Source organism: Tyto alba, unplaced genomic scaffold, assembly GCF_018691265.1.
Source record: "Tyto alba isolate M040663 unplaced genomic scaffold, T.alba_DEE_v4.0 Super-Scaffold_8, whole genome shotgun sequence".
NCBI lineage: Eukaryota > Metazoa > Chordata > Aves > Strigiformes > Tytonidae > Tyto > Tyto alba.
The window spans coordinates 21,830,552-21,852,353 of NW_024881329.1; the positions used below are offsets into that span (position 1 = coordinate 21,830,552).

The following is a 21,802-nucleotide window of genomic DNA, read 5'->3' on the forward strand; positions in this document are numbered from 1 at the left end:
GCGCGACGCCCGACGCACGCAGGAGCGCGCAGCTCTGATGGGGATGGCTTCACTTCTCCCGGTCCTATGTAAAAAGCTTTGGCAAAAAAGTTATAATCTAAAGAGCTATTAAACTACAATCTCTTCCTGCATGGCTGTTTGGTAAACACAATTCCTCGGTGTCTTTGGCTGGTTTTAAAAAAATTCTGAAGCTGAAAAGCTTATTTTTGTTTGTTTTTTTTTTATAGAAATAGATTTTTTCTTTACAAAAAAAAAAAAATCAAAGCATCTTTTAGCATTTTTAATATATATATATATAAAATTTCTGCTATAGAAAACAAAAAAACCAATGTTGGTTTTTTATATCGTTTTTTTTAAAGGAAAAAAATTTCTGTTGCTTTGGGAAGAAACTAGCTCAAGATGGCCAGGAAACACAGGAATGGTGCCACGGAGTTACATGATGCTGCAGTTTTGCACAGCCTGAGTCTGGGAGAAAGAAAGAAAAAGAAGAAAATTAAAATAATTCAGTGTTACTATCCGTTTTCTCTAGCTGCGAAGGAGCCAGCAGTGTCCAAGCGGGACCCTCTGGATGCCCAGTGCCGAGCGTGCGCCCCTGGCTCTCATCCGCCCTGGCCCTTGGGGTATAATAAATATCCCTTGGCTGGGGTATTTATAGCACTGAAGTCAGGAATTTGAGAACAAGCAGTAATATATGAGGGTAATAATATTGACTAATTTGAGGGTATTAATATTCAAGTGCTGAAATATTCAAGTTACCAGCATGAGTAATGCTCGGTGGTGGTGGAACGAGAGCCACGGAGGATGAGGGATGCTGCGGGGCTGCCACGGGGGCCGAGCATGGGATGGGCTGGGGAGATGCTCCAGCCACATCTTTTTCCAATCCCGCTCAGACTCCACGAACCCCTTACAAAGAGGCTTGTGCCAGCCCAAAAGGTGCCCGGGGCGAGAGGACTTAAGCAGAGGGGAGGAGAGGAAGGAGGGGAAGGGACCCCCGCAGCGCTGCTTTGTTGAAAAAAGATGATGCAGGGACAGGGTGGAGACCCGGCAGCGCAGGGACAGCCTGGACCCGGGGTCTGGAAATGGCACTAACCTGCCTACGGGGGCTGGAGTTCCCCAGGAGGTAGGTCCTGGTCACCAAGCTGTCCCCAAGGCCGATGCTGCCAGAGTCAGCGATGCTGCGGTAGCTGCGGGTGACGGTCACGCTGGAAGTGGAGGAGCCCGAGGACACGGTGTTGACACCGGTGTTCTGGTTGCCCGACTTCTCGGCCGGCTGACCGCACGTGCCGCAGACCACCGTGCGTGAGCGGAGGTTGTATTCACCGGGGTCCCCAGAGGCACCGCAGCTGCCCTAAATGGGGGTGGGGGGGGGAACAGACAAAACGACCTTGAGCACCCGCCCGAGCATCTGTCTTGAGCACCCTGCCCCGAGGACCACGGCAGCACCGGTGTGACCCAGGAGGGCTCCTCAAATCAGTCATCAAAGAGGGTCCGCGCTCCACCCATCCTCTCCATCAGGTGGGTTAAAAATAATAGAATATTATTATTATGTTTATAATCCCAAATTACTGGGGCTGGCACACTGCAGATGGGTGAACTGTCCCTGCTGCCCTGTTCTTGCCCGCCGAGCTCTCGGCATACAGGAGACGTCTTATCTTCTTGTGCTTCTCTTGTGCTTATCTAAGAGCATCCTCTTCCTCGCTGCCTGGGAGAGCACGAGCTGACAGCTTTCCAACGGGAAATTCGCTCTTAGAAAGGCTTCAGCCCCCAGCCGAATGGGCAGCACCGGCTCGTGGGAGCTTGGCTCCTCCGTCCGGGGACAGTCGATGCGTCTCAGCGCGGCTCTTCTTATCCAGAGAACTCAAAGGGAAGTGGGTGATTGAGCCCCATCCTGCTCCTGCCACACAGAGCCCCCCGGGGAGCGGCACCCAGCGGATTTTTTGCCAGCGTTGAGGCACAGCGCCGCAGTGACAGCATCTCTCCGTGCGTGATTCCCGAGAGCATCTCATGTGCAAGAGGGATGTCTCCTTGTGGGATGGGCTGGGGAAGGTTCCTGGGCTGCAGCCAGGGATGTTTGCCTCGATACGGGGAGAAGCGGCTGCAGCTCTGCTCCTGGCACACTGCCTGCTGCTCTTCCAGGGGTGTATTTCAGCTCTGTGAGGGGAGCGATGGGCTGAGGGACAAGGTCACCCCTGGATTTGTTCCTGCACCCTTGTGAAGCGAAGAGGATGGAGCAGCTGCCGCGGGGAAGTGTCGTCCATCACCTTCCCACCACCCCGTCCTCCACCTCCAAGCGATGCGAGGTACCAGCTCAGCCTCCCTCCTGGCTTCCTCCAGCCCCTTTCGTGACAGGTCAAGGTTTCTCGGGATTGGAGATGGCTTCCAGCAAGGTCTCCAGAGCTTTTGGGGCAAGCAGTAATCTTCTCTAGGTTCCAGAGGTCTGTTGGCTTCTCCTGTGTAGTTGTTTCCACAGCAGCCTCCCAACTGCCTTCTCCCATAAGGCCTGATCCTGCGTGATGCTGAGCTGCCTCCCACCCTGACCGGGACTGGATTCCAGCTCCCCCACCATCCCTGCGACCGACCCGCTGCGACCCACACCTTCCCCAGCGCGGCACTCACGTGGTGATGGCGGTGGTGGATGTTAACTCCGTCGTCGTCCTCATCGTCATCTTCATCGTTGATGATCACGGTGCGGACCAGTTTCCTCATGGCCACCTCCTGCAGGGGACAGGAAAAGAGTTGGGGGGGGGGGGGGGTTGATGGCTGCCACCCCCCCCCACCCCGTGCCCCGAGCCGGTGCTGCCGTCAGGCTCTCACCTCCCCGTTGGAGTTGATCAGGGCAGTGCGCAGGCTGTCCCCGGAGCCCCAGCTGCTCTGGGCTTTCCACACCACATTGCTGGGGGGGCTGTGGGTCGCCCCAGCCCCCGAGGCCCAGATCTAGGGAGAAAAGCACAGAGAAAAGCAACGTCTCGGGTCTGCGAAACCCAGAGCCCCGGGGACACGGGTCTGTCCCACCCAAGGAGCCTGCGCCTTGGCTCCAGCCGCTCCACGTCACCAACGCCACTGGCCGGGTTTAGGATTTCGGCTGGATCCTTCCCTGGGCAGGGACTCACCGTGACCACCTGGCCAGCCTTCAGGGTGAACTTCGGGGGGAAGCGGTAGGTGATGGGGGGATCGTCTCCATTTTGCCGCTTGATCTGCCAGTTCCCCATCGCCTGGTCCTGCGAGCGAGAGAGCAGCAACCCTGAGATCCCCAGGTTCCTCCCCAGCTTGCCCCGGTTCACCTCCCGCCCGTGGGGTGAAGTGGGGCTGAACTACACCCCCCGGGGGTCCTCCCCGAAGGCAAACGCACCTCGTTGGACTTGTTCCTGAGACGGACGAATCTGCCCTCCAAATCCACCTCCTCCACGCCGACGCGGCCGCTTGTCCGGGCGTGGTGGGAGAAGCTGGTCCGGCTCTCGCTGTCCTCCAGCTTCCTCTTCTTGGAGGAGCCCGGGGTGGACAAGTGGCTACGGGACGCACCTTTGTGGGAGGAAGGGCTGGGGGACAGCCTCAGCCTGGGCAGGAGGAGAAGGTGAGATGGAGTCAGTGAGGACGGGAGGGCTGGGACCCACACGGCCCCCCGGGGAGCAGCGCCCCGTGCTCACCGCTCCTCCTCGCCCTCCAGCAGCTTGCGGTAGGCGTTGATCTCCATGTCCAGAGCCAGCTTGATGTCCAGCAGCTCCTGGTACTCGTCCAGCTGCTGCTGCATGCGCGCCCGCATCTCGGCCATCTCCCGCTCCTTGTCGGAGAGCAGGCGCCGGTTGGTCTCCCGTTCCCTGGCCAAAATATCCTCCAAATCGTGCAGCTTCGCCTCCTTGGCAGCCAACTGCGTGGAGAGGGAAGGTGAGGGTGGCTGCTCTACCTGTGGCCATCACCAGGCGGGGGCTCATCCCCAGGGGAGGACATCCGGAGGGATCCCTTCGTGCTGAGACTCACCTGCTTCTGCAGCTGGCTGACCTCAGAGGAGAGGTTGTCGATGCGGATGCGGGTTTGCTGCAGCTCCTCGTGGGCAGCACCCACCATGTTGCTGTTCCTCTCGGCCGACTGCTTGGCGTTCTCCAGCTGGAGGACAAGACGGGTGGGTCAGCGTCCCCAGCACCCGCCGGCGCTCCGCAGGGGAGGGGGACAGAGTGTGGTGGGCGCTGCTCACCTTCGCCCCGTAGGTCTTCTCCAGTTCCTCCTTGTAAAGCCTGATCTGGGCTTCGTGCTGGCTCCGCAGCTCCTGCAAGGCTTCGGAGAGCTTGCTCTCAAACTCCCGCTGCCGCCCGTTGTCGATCTCCACCAGCCGGGTCTCGTGGCGGCGCTTGGTCTCCCGCAGCTCCTGGGGACAGGTTAGGGGACACGGTGTCACCTTGGGATCAGCTTTGGGGGACGAGGGACACGACAGGCGGAGGGTGTTATCCCAAGTGAGCCCAGCACCCCGGCGTACCTCACTGTAAATGTTTTTCTGGAATTCGAGCTCTTCCTTCAGCGTCTGCAGCCGGTTCTCGGCGTCCACGCGACGCAGCATCTCATCCTGCAGCTGCTTCTTGGTTTCGCCCAAGGCACTTTCCAGCTGCAGGGAATTACAGGCCATCACAGCGGGCTCCAGGCACAGCACCCAGCGCTGGCCAGGGACCCAGCACCCAGCCGTGCCTCTGCCCCACAGTCCCCTGGCACAGCGGGGGGGTCCCTGGGGCATTTGGGGACAGGGCTGCCACCGCTCACCTTGGCCACCTGCGCCCTCAGGTCCCGCACTTCAGTCTCCAGGTTCCTCTTCTCGCCCAGGGCTGTGGAGAGCGCAGCCTCCTTGGAGTTGAGCAAAGCCTCCACGTCCTTGAGGCGCGCCTGGGCAGTGAGCAGGTCCCCTTCCTTCTTGGCATTCCTGCAACGTGCCGGGTGGCACGGATGAGCGGCACGGCAGGGAGACGCCGCGCCTCGCACCCCCCACCCCGCCCCAAGCACACAGAGCACCCCGTCTGCACCCCGCTGATCGCCCCGAGAGAGCTGTGGGATATGTACCCAACACCCAGCCGGCAGCGGGGACCGGCAGCTCTGGCCAGCTGGTGTGTCCAGCACTGGTTTGATACTGGAAAGGGCTGGGAAGAACTGGGTGAGCAGGAGGTTTCTCAGGGTTGTAACGCCCGTGTGCGATACGCGCACCCACGGCTGCTGTGCCTGCTGCAGGTCAGCGTGGCCCAGCCCGGTGCCGGGGTGGCACGGCGTGGCATGGCATGACACGGCGTGGCATGGCATGACACGGTGCGGCGTGGCGTGACAGCACGGTGTGGAAAAGTGTGGCATGGCGTGGTGTGGCGTGGCACGGCACAGCATGGCGTGGCGTGACGCAGCGTGGCACGGCACAGCGTGGTGTGACATGGTGCGGCGTGGTGTCGCACAGCGGAGCGCGGTGCGGTGTGGCACGGCGTGGCACGGCGTGGCACGGCGCAGAGCAGCGCTGCGTAGCGCAGCACGGTGCGGCACGGGGCTGCGTGGTGCGGCAGCAGCCGGGGAGCAGCGAGGGTGCTGGAAGGTGCAGAAGCCCCATAGCTAGAGCTGCCCCTTAGCCAGAGCTGCCCCATAGCCAGAGCTGCCCCTTAACCAGAGCTGCCCCTTAACCAGAGCTGCCCCATAGCCAGAGCTGCCCCATAACCAGAGCTGTAACCACAGCTGCCCCTTAACCAAAGCTGCCCCATGGCCAGAGCTGCCCCATAACCAGAGCTGTAACCAGAGCTGCCCCATAGCCAGAGCTGCCCCTTAACCAAAGCTGCCCCATGGCCAGAGCTGCCCCATAACCAGAGCTGCCCCATAGCCAGAGCTGCCTGAAGGAGCCTGCAGCCGGGCACAGAACCCTGCGATGCCTTTGCCAGCACCGGGCAGCTGGTGCCTGTCCCTGGCGCAGATAAAGGGCCGCGGGTGCTGAGCTGGGCCGGGGGCTGCCCCACGAGCTGAGCCCCGCTGTCACTTGGGGGGGTGCAGGGCAGTGGCGCCGGCCCCCCATGGCCCCAGCCTGCGCTCAGCCCCCCAGCACAGGCCTGGGGACGGGTCTCCCTGCCTCCAGCATCGCTGTGCATCCTCAGAGCCCCCGCGCCATCCCGTGCCCCCGCTCCCCTTTTGCTTTTTAAGACCCCCCCAACAGCAGGTCGAGGCCATTTCTTGGAGGCAGCAGACCCGACACCCATCGCTGTGTCCCTGGGGAATTTGATCCGACCAAACCACCAAAACGCAACCTGACGCTATTTCGGTAGGCCCTATAAAAAGAAAACACCCACTTGCACTTTCGGTGGCCGTCAGCACCGGGGCGGGGGGCTTGCACTGTCGGGTCACGACAGAGACTGTCACCCCACCTCCCTCGAAATCGGGCGTGGGACTCGCGGAGGGGGGATGCGCCCTGGGGACCAGGCGCCGGCCGCAGTGGTGGCCCCTCGGCCGTAGGCGAGCGCATTCCTGGGGCGGGGAGCGTTGCCCCCCCCCACACCCCGCGCCGTGAGATCATTGAGTAAAAAATACCAGGGAGGGGCTGGCGGTGCTCAGCCTGCAGGATCAGGCCCCGGGGCAGGACGGGGAACGGCAGCAGCGAGATGCTGAGGAGGTGCCCACAGGGACACCCCACCCCCCCCCAGCAATGAGCAGGCGTTCCCAGACCTGCACATACGTGGGAAGCTCCTGGCTTGGCCGACAGCAGATTCTCCTGCTTTCCTGTCTGCTTGCCGACCTGAGCCAGCACGCTGAAGTTGTTCCGAGACACTCGCACCGCGTGCGGCCCTTCCACGCTCAATTCTCCATCTTTTTGCGGGGAACCGGGGTCCCGCTTGCCGGTCCCTTCCCGCGCAACCCCCTCCTTTCATGCCAGTGACTCATAGGACAAAAATGCCATCTGGGAGCCGATCCGGAGCCTCCTCGGCTCATTGCAAGCAACATTTGAGGCTGAGTTTTCCCATCTGGCAGCGGCTCGCCCTTCCAGCCAGCGTGGCCACCCCGGCACTGCCGGCAGGGTTTAATCCTGCCGTCCTTGATGGAATTAACCACCGCGTTAGCTCCGAGAAGAGCCTGCCCTTGGCGCTTGGCTTCTGTAGCTCTGTGATCGCCGTGTCGGCCACAGAGATTTGGGTACAGCTGGGGCTCTTTGGGATGGGGCTTGTGGCGTGTGCAATGTCAGGCACATCCTGAAGCCTCTGGCTCATTAGGGGACGCCAGTACCATTTATAAGTGAAATACGGAGGGGAAAACGCTGAGGCTGGATGGTTACGCTTGTGCCCCCGCAGTGGTGACAGATCCACCCGCTCCAGGGATTGAGAGATCCAAGGCTCAGGGCAAATACATGTCGATGCCTAGAAAGCTCCGTGGTAAATCCCGGAAGACTTGAGGACAAATCCCTTTTCCTTAAAAGCCTCCCGTGCTGAGCTCCGGGTGACACCGGGGAGGGCAGAGGCGGGAGCTCGGTGCTCACCGGCTGGGCTGCAGCGGCGGCGGCTGCGGGGCCGAATTCGGGAGCAGTTTTGCAGGAAGGAGAGGGGAGACTTGAATCCCATCCCGTCCTCTCCTCTGGCTAGACCGGAGGTCTGTGTGACACAGCTCTCTGGGACATGAGAATCCCCCCACATGCCTTCAAAACAGCCCTAACCCCGAACCCCAGATGAGATTTGAGCCCCCACTCAAGTCCCCTCCCACGCCAGGGACCCCTGTGCCCACCAGTCACCCCTGTGACGCCTGTTCCAGCCCAGCCACGGTTTGGGTTTTCCCCCCACCTCCCGGTGGGTCCTGCTTTTATTTCCCCTGCAGCCTCCCCAGCTCCAGCTGGCGCTGGGCTAAAAATAAAAACTCTCATGGCAGCTGCGTTGCTCCCACTTCCCTCGGCAAGGGGACGAACGGGGACCTTCCTCCTCCTCCCTGGAGGGTTTCACTGGTCTCCCTGTCCTGCCTGCTAGAGCCTAAAAGATCCCAAATCTTCTGCCAGCCCTAAAGGAAGCACAGATCCACCCTGAAAGGCTGCGTGCCTGCAGCCAGGGGACATGGGCTCAGCATCCTGCAGGATTTGATCCCCTGTGCTGGGAGAGTTGGGTGTAAAAACAAGCATTTATCGAAGCCAAGAGGAGAAAACACAGCGGAGGCACCAAATCCTCAAGAAATAAATGTCTCAAGAGAAAAGATGGAGGGAAAAGGGGCCTCAAGATGTTTTATTTTTAGCTTTTAAAAGCAGGAAGGAGGACAAAAAAAAAAAAAAAAAAAAAAAAAAGAAAATTGCAGCTGAGCTGCCAGAAAATCCAAATGTTAATGGAAAGTTGGACCTGCTCTGACTGTACTCAGCACAGACACAGAAAGAAGCCTGCAAAACTGAGACGATAGCTTCAAAAAAGGGTCAGGGCTGAAGACCCTCGGGGCAGACGGTCCCAGCAGAAGGTTCAGGGACAGCCCCGCAGAGCGGCGCCGGGGATCTGCTATTGCTTCCCCCCAAATCCCAGCCCAGAAACCTGGCAGATCCCTCTGGAAAAGCTGAGAGAGGCCAGAGCTGAGTCGGAGCGCACGGGAGGCGAGCAGCTTTGGGCACGTGCCCCCCCCCCCCCCCCCCCCCCCCCCCCGCCAAGGCTGACAGGAAGGTGCCAACCCTCTCCGAAAAGCCAAAGCCCACTAGACGCCTTTTAGGAAACACCCTTTGGTTTCACCCGACCCCTCGTCACCACGAGCCGTTTCTGCGGCACCACGGCAGCGCCGAGCTTCGCACGCTGGAAAGGGACCAACGGGGTGGGATGGGGCCAGTGCAGAAACAGGCGTTCCCCTCCTTCCCTGCCTTCCAAATCGCAGCCGCCCCACCCCAGACAAGGTGCCAAGTCAGGGGAGCTCGCAGGCTCGTGCCCCATCTCTAAATCTTTCTGCGCGTCTGCAAATCCCCGGGGACTGCGGGTTTCTTTCTCACCTTGCTGGCAGGGAGCCGGGCGACAGCACCAGCCTGCTCCCCTGCAACAACCCTGCCACAAGACTGGGGAAACACTATCCCAGCAAAGGCTTTACGACACATTTAGGGCTGGGGAAACTGAGGTAAGAGAGGCATCATGTGCCCAAGCAGGTTGGTGACGGATCTGATTGCTGGGAGGACCCAGAAAACCTGCTCTGCCCCACCTTGGGCTTGCTGCTTTGCACTGCGCTGCCTCCAGCACCAGGGATCAGTCCCAGGGATCATTCCCCCATCGCAGGGATCTCTCCTCCATCCCTGAGATTACTTCCCCTATCCCAGGGATTTCTCCCCCATCCCAGGGATCTCTCCCCCATCCTGGGGATCGCTTCCCCATCCCAGGGATCATTCCCCCCCATCCCAGGGACCATTCCCTCATTGCAGGGATCTCTCCCCCATCCCAGGGATCACACCCCCTATCCCAGGGATCATCCCCCCCATCCCAGGGACCAGTCCCTCATCACAGGGATCTCTCCCCCATCCCAGGGATCTCTCTCTCATCCCAAGGATTACTTCCCCATCCTGGGGATTGCTTCCCCATCCCAGGGATCATTCCCCCATCCCAGGGATCTCTCCCCCATCCCAGAGATCACTCCCCCCATCCCAGGGATCATTCCCCCATCCCAGGGATCTCTCCCCCATCCCAGAGATCACTCCCCCTGTCCCAGGGATCATTCCCCCATCCCAGGGATCTCTCCCCCATCCCAGAGATCACTCCCCCTGTCCCAGGGATCATTCCCCCATCCCAGGGATCTCTCCCCCATCCCAGAGATCACTCCCCCTGTCCCAGGGATCATTCCCCCATCCCAGGGATCTCTCCCCCATCCCAGAGATCACTCCCCCTGTCCCAGGGATCATTCCCCCATCCCAGGGATCTCTCCCCCATCCCAGAGATCACTCCCCCTGTCCCAGGGATCATTCCCCCATCCCAGGGATCTCTCTCCCATCCCAAGGATTACTTCCCCATCCCAGGGATTGCTTCCCCATCCCAGGGACCATTCCCTCATCACAGGGATCTCTCCCCCACCCCAGGGATCTCTCCCCCATCCCAAGGACTACTTCCCCATCCCAAGGATTACTTCCCCATCCTGGGGATCGCTTCCCCATCCCAGGGACCATTCCCTCATCACAGGGATCTCTCTTCCATCCCAAAGGTCACTCCCCCTACCCCAGGGATCGTTCCCCCCATCCCAGGGACCAGGGCCCCACGGGGTAAGCAGCAAGGCCGGCATGAGGAAGGGCGGTCTCGGGAAAACCTCTGCAGTGGGGCAATGGGAATGTGGCAAAGCAGCTTCTCCCAGCTCCTGACTCATCTGTGCCGCTGTGCCTTTGCCAAATCACCAGGATAAACAGCGGCTGGTCTCCTAGCAGGGGAGCTGTAAACAGCCACCGCGATGTATAGCGAGGACAACATCTGCACGGGGCCAGCATCCTGTTAGGCACCGAGCCCCCTGCCAAATGGCAGCCAGGGGGATGCCAGCGCTGGCGGTGCTCAGGGGTGCACGGAAACAGCCCCCACCCTCCAGCTCTGGCTGTGCCAAAGCCCCTTCCTGGTGCGCCAGGGTTGGTGCCGGCCGTGCCACACGCTCCTGGCACGCCCGTCCCCGGGGCCGAGGGGCTTCCTCGGCTCCACGCGGCCCCAGCTTGTTGGCATCTCCTAAGAACTGGGCTTCCCCCTCCTAGAATCGGGACCTGGCCTTTCCTTGCACCCTAAAAATGAACCTAAAAAGAGCATTTCATGGGGGTGCAAACGGACCCTTCAGTCCGGCGTTCCCGAAACCTTCCTGTTCCTCCTCAAACCCCATCACCAGGACCCTCGCAGGGAGCTGCGGGCACGTACAAAGTCCAGCGCGACCGGACCCGATCACAACCGATACCCCCCCCCCCCCCCCAGGAATCAGCTACAAACCCTCCCCCACGAAGCCTTTAAGGAGCTTTTCTCCCTTCGCTGGGTACGCCAGAGCAAACGCCCCGCGCCCACGCACCGTCTCCCCGCGGCCTCGCCTCTCACGAGGGGAAAAGCAGTTCGGCTCCGTCAGCGCTGCAACGAATCGGCGCACGTGACCACGGTGCGGACCGGTGTGTGTCCCCCCCCCCTTCACTACTTAAAAGCCGGAAACACGATTTCAGAGAATAAATAGTATATTAAAAAGCCTCACGCGCCCCGTGCTGGCTGGGGAGCCCCGGTGGCACTGGCTTCCCGTCCCGGGCTGTCACGCCAGTGCTGGTGACTCATCCCAGCCTTCGCCAGTGGCTCGAAATGGAAATCCCAAGTCACCAAGTGACGTTGCTGTTTGGGCTGAGGCCCCCCCCCCCCCAGTAACAGGAGGGCTCCGTGGTTTTGAAGGGCAGATGGCATTACCAGAGTGGGTTTAGAGCTGGAAAAGGGGGTTTTGCCGACTTCCGTGTAGGAGTCGACGGGGGGCACGGATGGCACTTTGCTTTCCACCGCCTGTACTGCGTTTTTGGGGGGGGGCCGCTGGTGGGGTTTGCATCAGGCATGAATCTAGGTGTCTGCAGAGACAAGGGGCAGGGTTTATCCTCCACAGAGGTGTGCCCCAGCGTGCGGCTGAAATAACAACTTCCCACCGGGTCTGCCGGTGCCTTGCTGCCCCTGCACCCTCTTCCACAGCTGCCTTGAACTCTTCCAGGGCGCAGCAAGCCACAGGAGATGGATGCAAAGAGCTGGGAAAGGGCAAATGAGCGTCGGCTGCTGGAAGCCACCGGTGCCAGGAGCGTGTGGACCCTGGCACGGCTCGTGGCTGAGCCCCAGGGACGAGAGAGCAAAGCGAGGGCAGAATTTCCCTGCGGATTCCCTTTGCCACCAAAACCCTGGGTTACCTGGCACAGGCAGAGATCCAGGCCTCCAGGCTGGGATTACGTGCAAAGTGCCACCAGTTGAAACTTGATTTAGCAAAACAGATCCAGCCCCAGGTATTGTCCCCAGAGCTGCAGAGCTCGGCAGTTTGTCTGCACAGCGCAGAGGAAAAAACCTGGCCAATGTTTTTGTCTGTGCAGGTCCCCAGGGGAACTGGCTGATCCTGGGGTTTCCAGAGGGAGGGCTGGTTTTTCGCTTGCAAAATCTGCATTTTCCATTGAAAAAAAATCACCAAAGACTTTAAAAACCTGATCTCAACTGCTTGAAAAACCACAATCAAACACTGATCATTCCCCGCTTGCCAGCCCAAGCTCGGCACGACCCAACACTGTATATTTTGAACATGCTAGCTTGCCTTTTGCTGGCTTCCTATAGAATTCTGAATCAGGTTGTCTAAAAGACACTTGATGGCCTGGACTTAAACCATCTTAAATATAGATTAAAGCAATAACGTCCTTCATCAGGAAAAAGGAACTATCTAAAAAAAGACTGGAATTGTGCTGGAAAGAAAATTATTTTAGGCGTAGCTCTAAGTATGTGAATACAACACCTTCCACATTGCTTACTTTCCATCTTCTGAGGACACGGTTTCAGCAGAAAAGGCACAAGACGAAAGCTTGTTTTTCCAACCACAATTTGCTAACAATTTATAGAGTTGTATATAATATAAAAGCCTGTTTAAAGCTTAAGCCTGCACTGTGCATACTTCTGTCTTTGGGAAGAGGAGAAAACAAGGAAATTCTAAGTATTTGTTGCAATACTGTGAATATTCACAATGGTGACAAGGACAGTTTCATATTTTTAATATAATGGACAAATATTCACACAACAATTATATTTTGGACTAAATTAAATTTAAGGGATTTTGCTCAGTCTTTACTATTTTATTCAAACACAGCAAATTCCAGTTTTTGCAATAACTGGGTTCAAACTTAATAGGAAGCTTTGTACGTAATTTTTTTTTTTTGCACCTTAAACGACTCTTAGTGTTGCACCCCCATAGAAATCCCTGAACATTAGAATTACCTTAATACATCCTTCTCTTGATGAATGAGAAATGCAAAGCCTAAGAAACACCACCTTAAAGGATGAAGACAAAGTGCAGATTCCTGGGGTTTCTGGGGGGATTTGACATAGTGGGGGGAGGCCTTGTAAACACAGTTAAAAACAGAGAGCTGAATCACTCATATTAATCATGTTTTCAGGACTGGGAGCGTTGGGGCAGGGGGGGAAACAGCCATAAGCTTGTGTTTCACTGGGACCTGGCAGCTGGCGATGCAGCCAGGACTCGGGGCAGCAGGGAGGGAGCAGGGATGCAAATCCCATCCCCGGGGAGCAAGGAAACACGTCGCCACCACGCAAATGTGGTGGTCACCTCCTTGCCCTCCACACACGCGTGCGATCCAACGGCGTCCCGGGACGCGGAGCTGCGCAGCCCCGAGGTGATGGAAAGCAGGGAGGGGGTTGCTCTGCTTCTGGGGGCATTGCTGTCCCTGCTACGCTACGGGGAGAAAGCTGCACCCCCCAGGCAGAGTCTGCTGCGTTACACCGACCCACATTTGGGAACAGGGCAGGATGGAGCAAGACAGGGAGCAAGCTCAAGGTCCCCTCTTACCACACCCGCAGCAGCAACCCACCCCATTTTCCATAAATCTGCGTACACAAAGCTTCCAGCTCGCAAAATTTGCTTAAGAAACAAAGCGAGGGATTGTTGGATCCAGCTGCCACCATCTTCCTGGGAACAAAAGGGTTTGCTATCCCGTCTCCGAGAGCGCAGATAAAGGCAGGCGAGGTGTTTACATTGCTGTCAGGTTTGTTTGCACGCAGCGGCGGCCAGCCCGGCGCAGGTTGCGCCGGAGGTGCCTCGTTTGCCCGCTTCGGCGTGTCGCTGCCCTCGGGACACCGGTGTTTTGCCAGGCTCTGCCCCACGCCTCCAGTGCAGCAGATGCTCCCAGCACACCTCTGCCCACTTCCCCTGCCAGCACGCCCCACGCCAGGATGAAGCCCAGACCTGCTCGGCGCGTGTGTGGGAAAGAACCACTTCCCCACCAGCGAGGGCTGCAGACGTGGCATCCCTAGAAAGTGCAATTTAGCCCCAAATTTTTTCACGCACAGAATCACCTTGCAAACGGGGCCGCTGCAAGAGGCTTCAACCCCCCCCCCCCCATGACCTCCCCCCTTCTCGGCCCCACGTGCCCCCACAGCCTGTGGGCGAGCCCCACTCCGGCAGCTTTTTGCACTGGGTTGCAAAAAGCAGCACCGCTTGCTAGTCGGGACATACACCCCGCGGGTTTGCGTCTCTGCCCCGCAAATGGGGGCTCCGGGTGCAACCCAGCCTGCAAAAACGTGACGCCAAGGAGCAAATCTGCCCTCCCCAGCGCTCTGCTCCCCGCCTAGAGCCTACGGTGTGAAGGCTCAGCTTTGCAAATCCCTAATTTCTCCCAGTGCCCGCAGGGCTGGGGAGGGGGGGGGAAGGTGACCGGGGGAGTGAGCGTGGCACGGTGCCCTGTGGTGGGGATATCCCTGCGCCCCATAGACGCTTCCAGGGAGGGATTATCCACGAGCACCCATCACACCAGGAAGGAAGGGGCAGGCGAACGCGGCTGCCGGCGCGGCGGGGGCCTCCTGATGCGGCGACGCACGGCCCCCGCCGCGGCCGCACCCTGCTCCGGCCCGAAGTCATGCAGCTGAGCGTGACTCATCTCCCCGCTCGTGCCCCGCTGCAGCTCCCAAATCCTCCCTCTCCTGCCCCACTGCAACCCCTGTCCCCACGGAGCGGGGCAGGCGGTAAAAAAATCCGTGGAGAGCAGCACAGAGGTTTTATTGCCACAGGTCACGTCCTGCTTCACCGCTGGGCTGCAAAGGCTCTGTGAGCTCGGGCAGGGCTGGATCCAGAGCTGTCCCCAAAGCTACTGGTGAGCCCAGAGCTGTGCTCGGCCACTACACTGCAAGGAGAGGGGGTCAAGTGGCTCTTCCCAGTAGGGACTGGGAGCTGCAATGGAGCAACTGGCCACCCCCAGTGCTGGAAAACTGCCGGGTGCCCGTGAGCGCTAAGGCCAAGTCTCCTTTGGGCTCCCACCCCTTTGAAGCCCACACATTACACATCCACGTCAAGAGCTTAGGTTATTTTTTGGGCTCGCATGACTCAGAGCTGGGGCTTTAATGGAGAAAGCGTGTCCCTAAATTGTTATTAAATAAAACTCGAACAAGTTGGCACTACCAAGCTCAGCCTCCAGCTGAGCGCTGCGGCGGGGAGATGCCAAGCTTTGCTCAGCACCGAGCTGGATGGCAGGAGGACAGGGATGTCGAAAGCAGGAGCCAGAGCAAGTGGTTGGAGGTGGCTTTTGTCCAAGAGGGTTGAGAGACCTCCGCTATCAGAAGCCCTCTCCTACAGAGGTGCTTCTGAGCCACTCGCAGCCCCGATGCAAAAATTCAAAAGCTTCAGAAGAGCTGTTGTTTGCTCCTAACCCTGGCTCCATCGCCTCTTTGCAGGGACACGGCGCCAAAACCCACAGTGGTGCAGCCCTGTAGTTAAACAGGGCAAAGTACAGGCAGTGGGACATTCACCGTGCAAAGTCCCCGGGCTGTTGGGGAACTCTGTCCTGCTGCTGTCGCACCTCCTGGCTCTGAACGTGGGAAGGCAGCAATAAAGCACCGTGGCTGGCTACGGCGTGGCAGATATCCCCAGCCACAGGTGCTTTCACCTTCGTTGCGGGAATGAAATCGGTTTACGATTGACAACGGGCGATGCTGACTCAGCATTGCTCAGGAACAGGGGTGTCCCAACCCCGGTTTGGTTTTGTGGCATCTCTGCGGGCTTGGTTCAATGTGTTTCCTTTAACCACGTTCCACCCCCTCTCTGGCTCTTCTTAATACCCACAACCCACGGATCGCACCGTGGGGCTCACGGACGTGCTGCGACGCCCTTCACATATGGAAATGGGGCTTTTCCCGGCCGGCCGGGAGCCGGGCACGGTGGTCTGGGGGGCTGAAACACGGGGCTGCAGCTGCCACCGTGCCGGGATGGGGGGACAATGCCGGCCCCTTGCAGTTGTTCAGCTTCACACTGGGGCTATTCAACCCTCAGCAGGGAGGGGAAGGGAGCGGAGACAGGTGGGCGCCCAGCCCCGATGCCCCCGGTGAGGGGCTGCGGGTGACTTGACGGCAGCTGCGGACGGATACGGGTTTCACGTGGGCACTCGGCTGTTTGGGGACACGCCGAGCCAGCTGCAGAGGCACAGGCTCAGCAAACAGCCTCACAAAGAGAGCGGCATGGGGAAACGTGTAACGGAGCTGGCGTCAGGACAACGGGACGCGATTCCCAGCTCTCCCCATCCAGCACCCACTGGGCTGATGCTGCCCAGGGACTCCCCCACGCCAGCCCTAATTTTAGCCACGACCATGGGGGAGAGCTCTGGTAGCTTCCTCCTACCCCGGCTGCCAGCAGCAGGGAAGGAAGCTGCTGCTCCCAAAGGGCACGAATTTAGCAAAATAAGGAGCTGGCAGCAGCTCAGTGGGCCCCACCCCGGCCGTGGCACCCCCTTCGCGTGCCTCCGCCGAGAGCCGCACCGGGCAAGGCTCTCACTTCATCTGGGCACCGACCTTTAAGCATTAATGGGACTCAGACAACTGAAGTGATGCACACGAGGCTGAAAAACACTTGTGGCAGCAAGCGTGGCCAGGGCAGGCTGGGACGCGCTGCGCCAGGCACTGGATGGGGATGGATGTGTTCCCACACCAAAACCAGCCCCGTTTCCCTTTGCAATGGCTCCTCTTGAATCCCCCAGCCCTGAGGATAAGGTCCTTAATTTGCCAGGGTGGATCCTATCATAATAAAAACGTCTAAGGCCACAGGATTTCCTCTTGTTCCCCTCATCCCTGGGTACACACCCCACGGCGAGGGGATGGCCCAGCCCCGCAGCAGGATGGGGTAACGCTAGTGGCTGGGAGATGCCAGCGAACGCAGCCGAGCCAAGAAACAAAAGTGCTGGAGCCTTTTCCTCCGGCTGAGATCATCCTGCTTGGGGAGCTGGGAAAAAAGGCAGGGGGCTGGATGTTTGCACAGACAAGAAATGCCCCCGCAGAGAAATAGCTAGGGGCTAACAAAAGCTGCAGCCTCGAAGCAACGGGGTTTTTGCCACAGAGCCCTTCGGCCTCGCAGGGAGGGCAGGCATGTCCAACCACCCCGAGCTGCTGGGTGTGGATGTCAGTGGAAAAGAAATCAGTCCAGAGTGCTGGAGACTCAGGGCAGCGTTGTTTAAGAGGGTCCCCAAGGGGCATGGGGGGTCCCGGACCAGCCCCAGCTCCACATCGCCTGCTCCCCCAAAGCAGCACCCGGCTGCACAAGCTGTTCTTTGTTTGCTCCAAAAGGGCAAAGCCTCCTCCCAGCCAAACCATTCCTTCTCTGGCAGGGTTTCTACAAGACAGAGGAGGGGAAACAGCCCAGGAGCCTGAGGTTTCTCCCCCACGCAAATGTTCCAGCACAAGCACATTGCTCCTAAAGGCAGCAGAAAGGCAGCGCCAGACCCTGCGGCCTTTTTTTTTTTTTTTTTTTTTTTTTTTCCCCCCCTCAGTAAACGTGTCCCAGTTATGTGCTCCTTCCCAGAAGGTCATTGCTGAACCAGCCCAGGGAAAAATCCACCTGGGATGGGGAAGGGCTGTGGGGCTCACCCCAGCCCTCCTGGCACCCTCACTGCTGCCTCCTTCGCTCTGCCCTTGGGAAAGCTCCCCCCAGCCCTGCAGCAACCTTTGGAAAACAAGAGATTTTTCCTCATTAGGGCCAGGGATGAGATCTGGGCCCGGGGAAGGAAGAGGCACTGCCAAGGCACAGGCTTAATTGGGTTAGGGGCTGCAATTCAGGAAGCCATCACTCATCAGCCGCACTGCTAACGAGGGCCTGGTTCCTGTTTCGGAGGAGGGAGCCGGCCACATCACAACCACCCCTTGCCCATGGGAGCGGGGCACTGGGAACCCCCCCGGGGCTTCTGCTCTTGGGGATGGAGGTGCCCGAGGGCCATATCCATACACCCCTGCACCCCCAAACTGGGGCTTGCACTGACAAACACCCCGGCCTTGAGGATCTGGGATGAGGTGAACCCTCCGTGGAGCAAGGCAAGGGCTGCGGCTCCTCTTTGAGTCAGGAGCCAGCCCACGGCTGGGCAGAACTGGGGTGCAGAGCATCTCTCCGCAGCAGCCCAGTGCCGTGCTGGAGCCTGTGCCCCCCAAAACCACCCGCCTGCCCCTCCCTGGGGACCCTTCCCTGGGGAAGGGGCATTTTGGGCTGGTCCCACGGTCTGGGAGGGGACAATACCAGGCGCTTGCCAGCACCCCTGAGTCACCAGCCGCCCTCACCGCACCCTCTGCTTCGCCTCAAACGTGGCTCCAGCACAACCAGTGGCCACGCAGGGCTGGGGAGCCCACGGGGAAGCCCCGGGGCTGGGGACACACCCAGTGTAGGGCCAGGCAGCGGTGCCCTCGTCCCACAGAGGGATGAGGATCCTCTGGTGCGAGGAGCCAGGGTGGGTGCTTTGGGGAACCTCTCCTGGACCAGCACTGAAGCAGCCGAACAGGCAGCGGGAAGGGTCCAGCCCCAAGGGAAGAGCAGCCAGGAATAGAGGGGTGACAGGGGGCACGGGGCGGGCGGCTGCCTGCACCTCTCGACCCAGCTGTGCCCCAGGCTGGCCAAACCTTCTTCCACCCCCACAGCTCTCGCACCAGTGCGTCAGCAGCTGGGGAGACTGGTCTCCTGTTCGCACACCCTCTCCCCCTCTATCCAGCACCTCTTCCCCCACCCCAGATGGGGCACCCCGGGTCCTGGGGTGGGCCCAGCGCCGGGCACCGTGCCCGCAAGCAGACACGCCGTACCCCGACACCCCCAGCCACCCCCTCCCTCCCTTCTGCACAGGCGAGACAACCCCGGCCGCGGGCCGCAGCGATGCTGCCGGTGCTGATAACGCGGCCCCGGAGCCGCCTGCCCCACGGGAGATACCCACCGCTTCCCCGGGGGCTGCCGAGGGGAGCAGAGGGCTGCCCAGTTATTTATTAGCCGAGCAAATTGTCACCGCACCGAGGTCAGCGAAACCACCCGGGGACGAGGTGCTGACCCGGGGGCTCGGGGTGGGCAGGCAGAGCCGGCAGGACCGGTACCTCCCTGCCCAGTCGGATGGTGGAGAGTGGAGCAAACACCCACACCGGCTGCTCCACCACCAAAGTGGCACACGGGGCCCTCCTGACCCCCCGAATGGCTCCGACCCCTCCGCAGGGTGGTCGTCCCGTTCCCCCATGCCCGAAAGATTCGGGGTGCCCTGGCCAAACTGAGCCCTATGAGCGACATCGCGGCTGGGCAGCTGGTTTGTGCCCTTCTCTGAGCAACTCTGCCACATCGAGAAGGTCCCCAGGGACACGAGATGAGCTGCAGCCCCTTTGTAAGGATTTTGGGGGTTGGAAAGCGGCCCCAATACCGCTGCCAAAGGAAGTGGGGACACACCAGAGGCAGGAATGAAGAGCATCGGCTTTCCCCGGCAAAGCCGCTCTTCCATCTCACAAACCATGACTCAGAGACGACTCAACACATTGAAACACCTCTCTCCTTCAGAAACCGTGCTCGCCACCCGTTCTCAGAAAACGGCAGTCTGAAACCCCACTGAAACCCACCTCCCAACCGAGACCTGCTTTGTGGGATTCCCCTTGAGTCAAAGCACTTCTTCAGGGCGATCTGTCAGCGCTAGGGAACAAGCACAGCAAGCTCCAGGAGCAGGAAAAAGCTTAACACATATTTTTTGCAAGGGATCGTTCTGCAGCACAGCCAGCTCTGGGCTGAGCACGCAGCTCACAGCCAGGGACGGCTGCGGGCCGGGCATTTTTTCCAGCCCTTGAAAGATCATGGCCAAGATAGATAGTTCTGGGTTTGCACAAGGCAGCAGAAGCCTTTAGACAGCTCAGCTCCTCATTCTGCCAGCTCCCAGATCCAAGGGATCTGGCGAGCAGCGATCTGTCTTGCAGAGAGCAGGACAAGCAAAACCGCCTTATCTAAGGACAGAGCCGCAGCCGCGCACGGGAAATAGAAAGCTAAATATAAAACACTGCACGGCTTTCAAAGACAGCTGTAAAAGGCTGCACATTCACTCCCTTCCCAGTAGGTAGAATATTTATGGCATTTTCTGAGGAAGTTAATTTTAGCCTCATATGGTACTGACTCAAAACAAGGTGTCCAGAATAAGAGGCAAAAGATCAAGTGGAGGAAGAGGGGGTTGTCCTGCCACTGCCCAGCCCGGATCCTGCCCCGAGCCAAAGCTGATGACGGGAAGGGACCCGCTCGCTCCTTCCGTGGAGCGGGACTCGGGGAGCTGAGCATGGCAGGGCTGCGGTCCCAAGGCTGCACGGGCTGGCAGAGCCCCGGGGAAGCCCAGCCGCCCGTCCCAGCGGTGTGACACCGGCCAGGGACCCCGTGTCCTCAGGGGACCTGCGCCGGGCATCTGCCCCAGTCCTGAGGAGGGGAGGGCAGAGGCACCCAGCAGCACCAGGGAGGTGGCAACGAGGTGGGCATGCCAGGAAAGGAAAAGTATAAACCTGACAGGGAGGGGCTGGGGGGGGATTTGAACCTCAACGCAGACCTAGAGCGCATCACCCAGAGCCAGCCGACGGGAGAGGGATGAAGGCGTCGTCTGAGCATTGCTGGCCCCAAAGCAGGGGATCCCGGAGAGCGGGAACAGCTCGGCACAGGGAGGGTTAAGGCGAGCAGAACCCAAGCAGGTTCTTTAACGGGTGCCAAAGACAGCAGAGGAAAATAGGACGAGCAGGCGAGATCTGTGGGCAGGACAGAGCCAGCTGGCTGGCACCGCTCCCCGGTCTGCGCTGGAGCGTGTTTAGGAATAGCTCCAGGATGACGAGGCGGAGGGGCCGCCAGCCCGGCGCTCATGCCCCGCGTCGCCCGGACCCTCCCCGGGAGCCCGGGACATGCCCGCTCAGCCCCACGCCCCACGTTTTGGCAGCTCTGCTCCCCGATCCCCCCCCCACCACCCCCCCGCCCCGGCCAAGGGCATCCCGGCCAAAGATGGCGCTTGGAGGGAGAGCAGGAATGCCGGGAGAGCTTCCCTCCTCTCTCGGTCCCTGCCACGGACACTCCTGCCCCAGCTGGGTCACGGGTTTCCCCTCTGCCTCCTCCAGGTTGCTCCTTCCTCCCTCCCGGCTCCCCGCCAAGCATGACGACAGTGACCGTCCCGCCACGGTCTCCCCCCCCCCCCGTCCCCCCCCCCGCCCCAATCCCCAGGGCACTCACCGGGCTTTCAGCTCCTTGTGTTCCTCCCGGACTTTGCTGAGCTCCAGCTGCAGCCGAGCTCTCTCCTTGGCCACCGAATCCAAGGTCTTACGGGCATCTGCCAGCTCCGACTCGTAGGCAGCCTTGATGCCCGAGACCTCGCGGCTCACCACCTCCTCCGACTCGGTGATGCGGAGCCGCAAGCCGGCGTTCTCCAGCTCCAGCGATCGCACCTTGTCGATGTAGACGGCCAAGCGGTCGTTGAGCTCCTGCAGGTCCTCCTTCTCCTGCAAGCGGGTGATGCGGGTGGGGGACAAGGGGGTCCCCGAAGCCCCGCTGCGGGTGCTCCTCTTCTGCGAAGGCGTCGCCATGGGGTCCGGCGTCGAGGCGAAGGACACGGCACAGGTCACAGCTCGGCGTCCCACGCCACCCACCCAGCTGTCTCGGCTGCTCCTGCTTGTCTGAGTGACTTGCTTATATCCCAGCTGGGCTGAGCACTGGGAGGAGGAGCTGGGAGGAGGAGGCGGGTGGAGTTACCCGAAATCTGGGTGGAGACAACTCACTTGCATCAGTCAAGGCCCTTGCTTGGGAAAAGCTGGAAAAGCATCCCTGGGAAAAGGGGCCTTGTGAAGGGCGGCTGTGGGGTGCGCAGCCCAAGGTGACCCCCTTGCAAACACCCCGTACCCGGCCTTTGCTTGGG

The 21,802-nt window shown here is 59.9% G+C and overlaps 1 protein-coding gene across 1 annotated transcript; it reads right to left on the minus strand.

The window, feature by feature from the left end:
- Window positions 1-267: 267 nt before the first annotated feature.
- On the minus strand, window positions 268-21,586 carry LMNA (lamin A/C). Its single transcript, XM_032988188.2, has 12 exons — window positions 21,124-21,586; window positions 4,747-4,903; window positions 4,469-4,594; window positions 4,190-4,360; window positions 3,976-4,101; window positions 3,645-3,865; window positions 3,350-3,554; window positions 3,111-3,218; window positions 2,815-2,934; window positions 2,617-2,715; window positions 1,091-1,348; window positions 268-465 (listed from the first exon to the last, which is right to left on the minus strand). Exons 1-12 carry the CDS (start codon window positions 21,471-21,473, stop codon window positions 433-435), a joined length of 1,974 nt encoding a protein of 657 aa, XP_032844079.2. The 5' UTR covers window positions 21,474-21,586; the 3' UTR covers window positions 268-432.
- Window positions 21,587-21,802: the final 216 nt, after the last annotated feature.